At 43.8% G+C, this 13,124-nt stretch overlaps 1 protein-coding gene across 1 annotated transcript in view; it reads left to right on the plus strand.

Moving 5' to 3' along the window:
- Positions 1–398: 398 nt before the first annotated feature.
- LOC121277778 (doublecortin domain-containing protein 2) overlaps positions 399–13,124 on the plus strand; it is a 183,807-nt gene continuing 171,081 nt past the window's right edge. Inside the window, exon 1 of the mRNA XM_041187415.1 lies at positions 399–420. Coding sequence (XP_041043349.1) covers positions 406–420 — 15 coding nt within the window. The 5' untranslated portion in view covers positions 399–405. The remainder of the gene's footprint in view (positions 421–13,124) is intronic.

Consider the following 13,124-nt stretch of genomic DNA (forward strand, 5'->3'; position numbering starts at 1 on the left):
ATCAAAGTCAGTGGTGTCTGTTTACATTTGGTCGAGCACTCATTGAATTCCAAATGTCTCTCCTGTCTGAGAATGCATCCTTCTGTCACCTTGTGTGATAAGAGAGAATGGTTGAAATACACAACAGTAGTCATATGATCTATTTTTGACTTACAATTCTTTTTAAAAAAATGTAACCTTTAAAATATAGTTTTCCATTTAAAATATAGTTTTCCCAATTTATAGTAGTATCATGTTGCTTACAAGCGAATTTTAAAATTGGTAATTATATTTTTCTTGATTTTGTTTTCCTTGTCTAGGTGTCCCGTCATTCAATTAAGCTTACCTTGGCTGAGGAAGCAATCAGAGACAGTCTGCTTCTGAGTCATTGCCAGTTTTGTTCTGAAGGTGGCCACCAGGAGGTGCATGAGAGCAACTCAGGTGGGTTTGTCCTAGAATTTCTCTGCTTTCCTATGAGGATACAGCTCAAACTGGGAACTTGAATCCACTAATTCATGCTGTATCAACAAATTATCAACATCCTTTTGTTGGTCTTTAAAAGTAAGAACTCAATTTCATGGTCATCAGGGCAGCATAGTGGGCTGGTATGATGTGAGCAAGTGCTCATGAATTGTTGTGTAATATAGCAGTGGTCCTTTTGTGGGGAATTACTAAACAGAGCAACTGAAGAGGAAAGTGCAGGACTGCAAGGCATCAAGAATTGAGTGGAGCTCCTGCCCTTGGGCAGGTCACCACCACTAAGCAGGGATCCGTCATTTCCCTACAAGAAGGAAAACAAAATCAGGATCAGCAGAAACAGAGTAACATTGAAAAAAATAGGTTTTTCGATTTAACTATTTTCACACCAAACATACCGTTCTGACAGTAATCCACATGCCATGGGCAGCAGTCCACAAATCTCTTATACCATATGTGAGTCTGGCCATTGGTAGGTTAAATACCTTAAATTCCCTATCGCTTTAGGTATCTTTGAAATTGAAGCATCCATTACCTGGGTTAATCTTTTGCACTTTGTAGCATTGTTAATAGATTCCCAATAGCGGAGGCCTGGGAATAGGTATAAGGCCTTTCCTCTTGATTTAAAGAGGATATGTGGGGAGACTAATGTGACAGGATTAATTAATGACCTCAGAGTGAAGGCACCCCTAGGTAGCAGCAACCACGATATGACTGAAGTTTAGATCCAGTTGGAAAGGGAGAAGAGTGGGTCTGAGACTAGTATTTTAAACTTAAATGAGGGCAACTTTGTGGGCATGAAAGCTGAGCTAGCTGAAGTTAACTGGGATAGTAGGCTAGGGGATAGATCAATAGAGAAGCAGTGGCAGACATTTAAGGGGCTATTTCAGAATACTCAGAATAAGTATAATAGAAAAGTTCTAAGGAGAGGACCCATCATCCATGGTTAACTAAATAAGCTAAGGAAAGCATCAAACTTAAGGAAAACACATATAACTATGCAAAGATGAGTGGCAGGTCAGATGATTGGTTAAAATATAAAGGACGGCAGAGAATGACTAAAAGGTTAATCAGCAGAAAGAAATTAGAGTATGAGAGGAAGCTAGCTAGAAATGTAAAAACCAATAGCAAGAGTTTCTACAGGTATTTAAACAGGAAAAGAGTAAGTAAAGTGAGTGTTGGTCCTCTAGAGAATGACAATGGACAATTAATAGTAGATAATAAGGAAATGGCAGAAGAAATGAACAAATATTTTGCTTCTGTCTTCACTGTAGAGGATACAAAAAACATTCCAGTAATAGCTGTAAATCAAGAGGTGGAAGGGAGAAGGGAATTTGGTGAAATTACAATCACTCAGGAAGTGGTACTGAGCAAATTGATGGAGCTGCAGGCTGACAAGTCTCCAGATGGACTTTCATCCTAGGGCCTTAAAAGAGGTGGCTAATGAGGTAATAGATGAGTTGGTGTTAATTTTCCAAAATTCCCTAGATTCTGGAAAGGTTCCATTAGACTGGAAAGTAACAAGTATAACCCCTCTATTCAAGAAGAGAGGGAGGTAGAAAACAGGAAACTATAGGCAACAGGAAACTATAGGCCACTTAGCTTGACGTGTGTAGTGGGGAAAGTGTTAGAATTGATCATTAAGGAGGTTATAGTTGGGCACTTAGAAAAATTCAAGGTAATTGGGAATACCCAGCATGGTTTTATGAAAGGGAAATCATGTTTAACCAATTTATTGGAGTTCTTTAAAAGATGTGCTGTGGAAAATGGGGGTGGGGGGGCGCTGTAGGTGTGCTGTACTTGGATTTCCAGAAGGCATTTGATAAGGTGCCACATCAAAGGTTACTGCAGAAAATAAAAGCTCATGTTGTAAAGGGTGACATATTAGCATGGATAGAAGATTGGCTGGCTGGTAGAAAACAGAGAGTATGCATAAATCAGTCTTTTTCTGATTGGCAGGATATGATGAGTAGGGTCCCACAGGGGTCTGTGCTGGGGCTTCAATTTTTTACAATTTATATCAATTACTTAGATGAGGAGAGTGAAGGCATGGTAATTAAATTTGCAGGTCACACAAATATAGGTAGGAATTTTGTTGCATTGAGGACATGAGGAGGTTGCAGACAGATATAGATAGGTTGAGTGAGTGAGCAAAAATCTGGCAGATGGTGCATAATGTGGAAAACTTTGAAGTTGTTCACTTTAGCAGGAAGAATAAAAAAGCAGAGTATTACTAAAACTGCAGAATTCCAAGGTTCAGAGGGATCTAGGTGTTCTAGTACACGAGTCACAAAAAGCTAGTATGCTGGTATGGCAAGTAATTACAAAGGTTAAAGGGATGCTATCCTTTATTGCGAGAGGAATTGAACATAAAAGTAAGGATATTATGCTTAACAGGGCATTGGTGAGACCACATCTCGAATATTGTGTGCAGTTTTAGTCTCCTTATTTAAGGAAGGATGTAAATGCTTTGGAGGCGGTTCAGAGGAGGTTTACTGGATTGATACCCGGAATAAGCGGGTTGTTTTATGAGGAAAGGTTAGTCAGACTGGGCTTGTTTCCACTTGAATTTAGAAGAGTGAGGGGTGACCTGATTGAAGTATATAAGATCCTGAATGGTATTGACAAGGTAGATGTGGGAATCCAGAACAAGGGGCCATTGTTTTAAAATTAGGGGTTGCCCTTTTAGGACAGAGATGAGGAGACCTTTTGTCTCAGAGGATTGTGCAACTTTGGAATTCTCTGCCTCAGAAGGTGGTGGAGGCGGGGTCATTGAATATTTTTAAGATGGAGGTAGATAGATTCTTGTTAAGCAAGGGAATCAAAGGTTATCGGGTGTAGATGGGAATGTGGAACTCAACAAGCAAACAGATCAGCCATGATATTATTGAATGGCGGAGCAGTCTCTAGGGGCCAAACGGCCTACTCCTATTTCTACTTCTTATGTTCGTCTGATTTTAGGTGAAAAATAAGTTATAAATAACTTAAAGATTAAAATAAACAGTGAGCTGAAAGTAACCATGTAGTTAAAATTATTTTTCTTTTGCATCAAAATCTAATTTGGAAAACAACGTTAAAAAAAAACTATAATCATGAAAGCATTTTAGCATCCAACTCTTCCAAAACCCTGTTGCCTGTCTTACTTGCTCTGAACTTGCACCAAGTCCCCGGTCACCTGTCACCTCTGTGCTCACTGACATTTGGCTCCCAGTCCAGTGACACCTCAAATTTAAGTTCTCATCCTTGTTTTCAAACCACTCCATGGCTTTGTCCTCCCTCCCTATCTCTGTTACCTCCTCCAGCTGTATAATCCACTGAGAACCCCCATGTTCCTCTAATTCTGGGCTGTCGTACCTCCCTGAATATGCTTACCTCCCCATTGTCAGCTGTGCATTCAGCTGTTTAGGCCCTTAGCAATGGAAATTCTTAAACCTCTCTACTACTCTAGCTGAACTTTCCTCAACTAGTCCCCAATTGAATTGTAGCAATAATTGTACAGTTACAGAATTATATAGCTATAAAATTTTCCTCAGCAATTTAAGGGAGGTAGTGATGTAGTGGTATTGCCATTGGACTTGTAATCCAGAGACCCAGGGTAACGTCCTGGTGACCTGGGTTTGAATCCCATGGTAGATGGTGGAATTTGAATTCAATAAAAATATTTGGAATTAAAAATCTAATCATGACCATCTGTCAATTGTCATAAAAATTCATCTGGCTCACTAATGCCCTTTAGGGAAGGAAATCTGCTGTCCTCAGCAAGTCTGGTCTACATGTGGTTGGCTCTTGACTGAAATGGCCTAGCAAGCCACTCAGTTGTATCAAATCGCTAAAACATCAATAAGGAATGAAACCAGATGGGCCACCTGACATCAACCTAGGCAAATGGCAAACTCAGCCCTGTCGACCCTGCAAAGCCCCCTTACTAACTTATAGAGGGTTGTGCCAAAATGGGGAGAGCTGTCTCACAGGAATCATACGTTACAGATAATGTCCCAGACACCACCATAAGAGACACCACCCTCAGAGGTTGCGGCACAGTGGTAAACAGTCAGGGAGTCCTCAACATCGACTCTGGACCCTGTGAAGTCTCATGGCACCAGGTCAAACATGGACAAGGAAACTTCCTGCTGGTTACCACGTACCTTTCCCCCTCAGCTGATGAATCAGTACTCCTCCATGTTGAACACCACTTGATTGAAACACCCTCAGGTGGCAAGGATGTACTCTGGGTGGGGGATTTCAATGTCCATCAGCACGAGTGGCTCGGTAGCACACTATCAATTGAGCTGGCTAAGTCCTAAATGACATAGCTTCCAGACTGGACCTGTGGAAGATGGCGAGAGAACCAACAAGAGGGGGAAACATGTTTCACCTTATCCTTACCAACCTGCCTGCTGCAGATGCATCTGTCCATGACAGCATTGGCAGGAGTGAACAATGCACAGTCTTTCTGGAGACAAAGTCCTGTCTTTACATTGAAGAAACCCTCCATCGTGTTGTGTGGCATTACCACCATGCTAAATGGGATAGATTTTGAACCGATCTAGCAACTCAAAACTGGGCAACCATGAGGTCCTGTGGGCTATCGGCAGTAGCAGAATTCTACTTAAACACAATGTGTAACTTCATGGCCCAGCATATCCCACACTCTACCATTACCACCAAGCCAGGGGATCAACCCTGGTTGAATAAAGAGTGCAAGAGAGCATGGCAGGAGGAGCACGAGACATATCTAAAAATGAGGTGTCAACCTGGTGAAACTACAACACAGGATAACTTGTGTGCGAGATAGCATGAGCAGCAAGTGATAAACAGAGCTAAGTGATTCCACAACCAATGGATGAGATCTAAGCTCTGTGGTCCTGCCACATCCAGTCATGAATGGTAGTGGACAATTAAACAACTTACTGGAGGAGGAGGCTCCAGAAATATCCCCATCTTCAATAATGGAGGAGCCCAGCACATCAGTGCAAAAGATAAGGCTGAAACATTTGCAACAATCTTCAGCTAGAAGTGCCGAGTGGATGGTCCATCTCGGCCTCCTCTGGAGGTCCCCAGTATCACAGATGCTAATTCAATTTACTCCACGTCATATCAAGAAATTGCTGACGGCACTGGATACTGCAAAAGCCAAGGGCCCTGACAAAATTCCGGCAATAGTACTGAAGACTTGTGCTCCATGTCATGACTCACTGGGGAAATTGTGCTGTAATATCAAGCCCCACTGTTCCCCGAGCCACAATAAATGTGAAAAGTTAGACCAGACCACCAGATTGCCCCAATTCTACATAACTGTTTAATTTAGGTTAACAGAATACGAGCACCAGGTTTGTAAACTTAATAAGTAAATAATAGTTTATTGAACAAATTGTCTATTACTAGTGGCAAAAGAAAGAAATATGAACTGCTAATTTCTAACTCTATAACCTAAACTCAATCCTTTCTTAAATCCCTATAGATACACATACAAGACACATAAGACATAAAATTAATGGGTTTTGAGGGTGGGATAAAAAATTCAATAGCACCAATCCTGAATACAGGATTTGATGGGTTGATTTTGATCAATGTCTTCCAAATTCCTTTCAGTTCTTTGTTGACGACACAAGGTGGTCTTCCAGCACTTTCAATATTTAGTTCACTGGTTGAGAACTTGCTTTTCAATGTCTCTAACAGTGGTTTTCCCCTTTTCCTTTTTCCAGGGGTTTTCAAAGATAGAGAGCAGGTTATAGAGATATGAGGAGAAAGGTCAGCGAGCTATTATTGTGGAATTACTGGAATCTTCCATTCACAGGAGAAAGGGGTTTATGGTCTTGTTCCTTTCAGGCTAGGAGCTACTCAGCTGCACTGCCCTCACAAAAAACCCTGGTCACCTGGCCAAGAGCCAATTAAAATGCTGTTCTCAGTCAGGTCCCTTGGTCCAGGACTTCTTTCTGGCACTATCCTGTCTTTCATGCAATATCCTGTTCCTGGACTGCAACATTGTATATATTTCTCATTCTGCTCTAGTGGACATGTCTTTCAAACCATAATTCCAATCCACAGTCCAACAGAGAAAAAAAAATGTTCCTTACACCCAGAACTTGCTGTGCCCCTAGCCAAGTTGTTCCAGTACAGCTGCAACACTGCCATTAACCTGATGTGGAAAATTGCCCAGGTACATCCTGTACACAAAAAGCAGGACAAATTCAACCCGGCCAATTAGCGCACCACCAACCTACTCTCGATCATCAGGAAAGTGATGGAAGGGGTCATCAACAGTGCTATCAAGTGGCACTTACTTAGTAATAATCTGCTCACTGATGCTCAGTTTGGACTCCAGCAGGGTCACTCAGCTCCTGACCTCATTACAACCTAAGTTCAAACATAGACAAAAAAGCTGAACTCCAGAGGTGGGATGAGAGTGACTGCCCTTGACAACAAGATAGCATTTGACTGAATGTGGCATCAGGGGGCCCTAGCAAAACTGGAGTCAATGGGAATCAGGGGGAAACTTTCTGCTGGTTGGAGTCATACCTAGCACAAATGAAGATGACTGCGATTGTTGGAGGTCAATCACCTCAGTTCCATGACATCATTACAAGAGTTCCTCAGGATAGTGTCTTAGACCCAATCATCTTCAGCTGCTTCATTAATGACCCTCCTTCCATCACAATGTTCAGCACCATTCATGACTCCTCAGATACTGAAGCACTCCATGTCCAAATGCAGCAAGACCTGGACAATATCCAGGCTTGGGCTGACAAGTGGCAAGTAACATTCATGCCAGGCAATGACCATCACCAACAAGAGAGAATCCAACCATAGCCCCTTGACATTCAATGGCATTATCATCGCTGAATACTTCACTCTCAACATCCTGTGGGTTACCATTGACCAGAAACTGAACTGAACTAGCCACATGAATACTGTGGCTACAAGAGTAGGTCAGAGGCTAGGAATCCTGAGGCGAGCAATTCAGCCCCTGACTCCCCAAAGCCTGTCCATCATCTACAAGGCACAGGTCAGGAGTGTGATGGAATTTGCCCCACTTGCCTGGATGAGTGCAGCTCCAACAACAGTCAAGAAGCTTGACACCATCCAGGACAAAGCAGCCTGCTTGATTAGCACCCCATTCACATACATTCACTTCCTCCACCACTGATGTCCAGTGGCAGCAGTGTGTACCATTTACAAGATGCACTGCAGGAGCTCACCAAGGCTCCTTAGACAGCACTTTCCAAACCCACCACTGCTACCATCTAGAAGGTCAAGCATGGCAGACACATGGGAATGCCACCACCTCGAAGTTTGCCTTCAAGCCACTCACCATCCTTACTTGGAAATATATTGCCATTCCTTCACTGTCGCTGGGTCAAAGTTCTGGAACTCTCTCCCTGATAGCACTGTGAGTGTACCTGTACCACATGGGCTGCAGCAGTTCAAGAAGGCAGCTCACCACCACTTTCTCAAGGGCAATAAGGGATGGGGAATAAATATTGACCTAGTCAATGATGCTCACATCGATGAATGAATAAAAAAATTGATGACACAAATTGGAATAATTCTATCTGACATTGAGATTAATTAATACGTGTGGTGGGCAATATCGCCCCATGGGCATTTACTGCTGACAGCAAGTTAAACCAATAAATTAAATTCTTTTCAATGATGTTAATTAGCTTAACTAGTTGTGAATTGAGCCTTTTAAATTACTCCACAGTAATAGCTCTGCTATTGATTTGTGCAGAATGGCATATTTGAAATAAACAAGGGAGTCATGTTTTGTGCAGCAGAAGGTCAGGCAGACTATGGAGGTGATACCAGGATGGCACACCTCCTTTCATCTTTGGAATCACCAATGAATTGATCAAACCTCAAAGCTTGTCGATATAGCAAATGCTATGGTGAAGAAGTTCAGTGAAGTCCAATAAGCTCCTAGAAGTAAGATTGCATTTGAGCATGATGCTTGCAGAGACTGTGGAGATAGACTTCACAGCCGGAGACTCTTCATTCCCATGAAGGAGATGGCATTGGAACTTAGGTTCATGGAGCATTTATTGGAAGGAGATGCATATTATGAGATGGATGGTGGTGCTTCCAGTCAGTGATTTTTATGTTGACTGTGGTCATCAAGGTGAGGCATGTTAGATTTGTGGGATGGATCTCTTTTGGAACACATTCTCATCACTGATCAGGTTAGGTGCAGTATGCAGATTATGTGCTCTGGCGAACATTGTGCCTCAGTTCTGATATGGCACACTTCGCTTGACTGACGTAAATTCCTTTTCAATTCCCACACCAGTTGTTCTCTGGTTTTTCTGCATGCAAGGCTTATTTAATGTTAATTAATGCTGAATTTGGGATTGTGGATCCAGAAGTAATTTGACTGAGAATGTTCCAATAATTTTACTTTAGAGTGCTTATAGCCAGCGAATAGAGAAAACTTTCATCCCATAGATCTGAGTTAAATTTGAACTCAGATTATGAAGGTACAATAACAAGTATCTAATGCACTCCAGCTGCCAGGTCCCTCAGCTAAGTTATTTTATAACACAATGTCGTGTTTCATTGATTGCATAGGATGTCAACCACATGCAATTTATTTCTACTCATATATAACGTGAGTAAACCTCCTCTGGTATTGCACAAGGCAAATAAGTGTAAACTTCAGGCGAGACAGTGTTCGGAGATAGGGCATAATTGGACCATTGAACAATGCAGTTGAATCTCTTTTTATCGTTTATTTATATTCTGTCTTTATTTTCATTATATTATCCTCATTTTATGTTACGTATGTTTTGTTTTGAATGCACATCAAAGGTTATAGCAATTTGGAAAGCCGAGAAGTTCATTTTGAACATATGGATATTTGTTTTAGTGCAGGCCGAGGAGCTGAAAGATGCAAAACCGAGGTGCTACAGTGCTACCACTAGTGACAGGTAGTGACTACAATGCAAAAACAGAATTACCTGGAAAAACTCAGCAGGTCTGGCAGCATCGGCGGAGAAGAAAAGAGTTGACGTTTCGAGTCCTCATGACCCTTCGACTGAACTGTCGAAGGGTCATGAGGACTCGAAACGTCAACTCTTTTCTTCTCCGCCGATGCTGCCAGACCTGCTGAGTTTTTCCAGGTAACTCTGTTTTTGTTTTGGATTTCCAGCATCCACAGTTTTTTTGTTTTTATCTCTGGGACTACATTGCAGTAGATTTACATAGACTAATGTCATCGTAAATGTAAACATAGGTAACTATAATGGAAAACGCTGATGCAGGAAGTATTTGCAGAAACATATATAATGTTCTCGATGAATGTCAGTAACACATTATAGACAAGATATAATTTACAAAATTGCATGCCCAGCAAGGACTCTCTCTCACTGGGATGATGATTTTGTAAACTGCCCCATTAACAATAGCTCAGATTTTGCAGTGAAAATTACATTGAGGCTATCAGCTCTCACTGATACTAAAGTGTAGTTTGGATAGCAACTTCCAATTGTTGCATATATTCAGTTAAATGTGGAAATAAGAAAGATGCTGTTCAAACTGCCCCACTCTTCCAGAAACTTTAATGGTATCTCACAGAGACGTTTGTTATGGAAATACATGGAAATGTGTGAGGTTGCTGTACTTACATGATAGATACTCACTGAACATACTAATTGTTTTTAATGGTCTGATAAGTTTGAATTACATTCAAACAACTTTTGGCACTGAAACTTAGTTTTTGTAAGTGTGGACTCATTTCTTCAGATTTTAGTTATTGTTGAAGATAAAAAAATATTAAAATTAAATATTTATTTTGCTTTTAGTCAGTCCCTCTCTTTAATTTGCTCTCTGTAAGGTTTAGCTTTGAATTAGCTATTCCTGCATATCCTCTTATCTTCAGGTTCTGTGGGCTTGATAACAATGGGAAGGTGGGGAAGGAGTGGAGATGGGGAGGCAGTTTGATAGTTGGGAAACCCAGAATGGTGTCCTTCAGACTCTACTGAAATTAATGGAAGGGTCTGATTATCATTTTTTGTCTCTGTTTCTTGGCCACAGCGAAATAAATTGAGAGGCTGGCTGGCTGTCAGATGGATAGGTCATTGGCACGAGGCCACAACTGGGACAAGGAGATTAGTGTTGGAGGAGACATTGGTTGGAATCATCCCAAACTTGCACAAAGTGTAGTAGTGGGTATGAAAAATGACGTTTTACTTGCTGGCTGCAATGGTGGATTTTCGCACCTTATTGTCTGTGAAGACCTGTCACAGCAGTTATCCACACCCTCCACCAGCTCAGAGACACATGCCTCTGGGACAAAGATCTAGAGTAGGCTCAGGTTCATGATCTGATGGTCACAGCAAGGACGCTTGTCCGCAGCAGGAGGAGGCAGGTTCAGCCAAGCTCCCCAGCACTTGGAGGACTGCTGAGGAAGAGGCATCTGGGAGGTCTGAGTCAGATGATTGGCCTCTGGATTCAGCCTTCCAACTCATCTTGGAGAATCAGCAGCAGGCAGGGGGTGATCACGCAGAGCTGTTGGAGCCCTCAACAGACTGGCACGTGAGTTTGAGGAGTGCGTTTGCCTGCTCTCTGATGAAGTGGTGCCCACGTAGGCGAGGTCTCCATGGGAAGGATGGCGGATGCCATAGAGACCCTGGTTCAGCAGAAAGCAGAGATGCACATGGACCTACACTCCATTGCGACATCCATGTGTGGGTTCCTGCAGTGGCAATGTGAGAGGGAAATGGGGCACCTTTGCATCCCTCCAAATGCTCCTTCCTCTCAAGAAGTCAGGCTGGGGCCTTTGGGCATCCAAAGGGAGGATGGATGGTAGCTCAACACCCTTGGGTCCTCCGCTCAGGAATCTCAGAGGCTGTCCACTCCCTCCAAGTCACCTTTGCCTGTGACTCCCTCAACCTCATCCTCTGTCACAGGAGCACAGTCAAAACAAGCCGGGGCCCTCAAAGCCTCGGCTCTCCAGAGAATGCACATCAAAGCCATCAGAGGTAACAGGGCCGACCATTGCACAGGCTGTCTCCACCCCTACTGCGGATGTCAGGGCAGCACCTAGAAGAAGGGCAGGCCTAGAATTGTGATGAAATTCTGATCACAATTGGTTGCACGGGTGAACAAATTTTCTCACTTTATAATCTGAAAATGTATTCATTTTCACTGAATAATGTGTGCTGCTGTCTTTCAGCTTTATTTATAGGCTTCACGAGTAATTCCAAGGCATCTTCCCCACTAGTAGTTCAGCTGGATGCAGCTGGACCACGAGTGATTCTGGAGGGAGAAGTGTGAGTGCATGTGTGCGTGTGCGCGTGTGTCAGGGCATTTTGGAGCCCTGTTCAAGTATTCTCCCATGCACACGGAGCCTTCAATGATCACACTGTCTTGCTGTCCCGAGCATTTTCAATGCTGCTTGCTGGGGTTCTCTTTCACTTGTCCATCTGAGCTGACCTGCACTCCTATTCGCCTGTGCCCATCCAACACGAGGCTCTGCTCACTTTCAATTTTGACAACTATGGTCGTGGTCAACTATCTTGTTAGCTCTCCCGTCCTTTCCCCTCCCCCAGTCACCATTTTCCTCCATCACTATGGACCCCCACAGCCTCATCTTCCACTTCTGCACCATCACTTACCAACCCAAACCCTCATCTTTCCAGGATGTCCAGGTGAACGTGTATGTTCCTTATCTTCCTGAGAATCCCATCCCCCTCCACATTGACTTCCCAACCTCCTCCTTCCCACCACCAGGGTCTGTGTCTGCCTCTAAGACTCCACCAACCACCCATGCCGTCCCTTCTACCGTTACTGACGCACCCTCACCCTCCCACCCTACCTGCTTCCTCTGCCCCCTCTCACTCATCATTCCGTCATGCCACGCCCACCCTTAGTTCCTACCGGAGCGAAGAATTGCTGAGGTCACGGCTCCTTGACTCCATAGAACCCTTCCTTGTACGTTCACCTGGACATGCCTCTCACTTACTCCCTCCTGAACCCTTACTCCTCCCTACCCTTACTCTGTAGGCAAGAAGTAGCTGCACTCTGGTGTGCTTTAAATATGACACCCTGAGTGGGGAAGTGGGGAGGTCATGGCTCATTGATTCCTTGGACCCCTCCCTTGCATGTTCACCTGGACATTCCCCCCCACCCCCCACATTTACTCCCTCCTCCACCCTTACTCCCTCTTCCACCCTTACTCCTTCCTCCCGCTGGACAGCTTCCCCCCCACCGATCTCCGTCCTCCCCCCTTACACCCACCTCCCCACTTACAGTATTCTCCTCTGTTATACCCTCCTCCCCCGTACTTCCTCCTCCCCTCTCCCAATATCACTCCCCACCCCACCACACCTTCATACTCCCCATGCAAACCTCGCCCACCCCTCCACCCCATGGTACACCTTCCTCTCTCACACACAATTGGATCTTCCTCTCCTCCTCCCTTCGCCCATCACCCGTAGCAGCCCATGGCCAAGACCATGATGTTCCAGGGCAGGCTCGAAGCATCAATGGAGATTTCCCATCTTCCAAGAGCTGCTTTGCAGCAGAGTCATGTACATGAGGATCCACCAGGCATGCGATGCATGTGTTCCTCCAGGGTTCGATAGCTGTAAGGCTCCAGCATCTTCTTCTCCTCTGATGTCCGCGATCTGAGCAAGGTCCTAACGGTAAGTCCCGACTTCTGCACGCCACAC

This window comes from Carcharodon carcharias, chromosome 5, assembly GCF_017639515.1.
Source record: "Carcharodon carcharias isolate sCarCar2 chromosome 5, sCarCar2.pri, whole genome shotgun sequence".
Lineage (NCBI taxonomy): Eukaryota > Metazoa > Chordata > Chondrichthyes > Lamniformes > Lamnidae > Carcharodon > Carcharodon carcharias.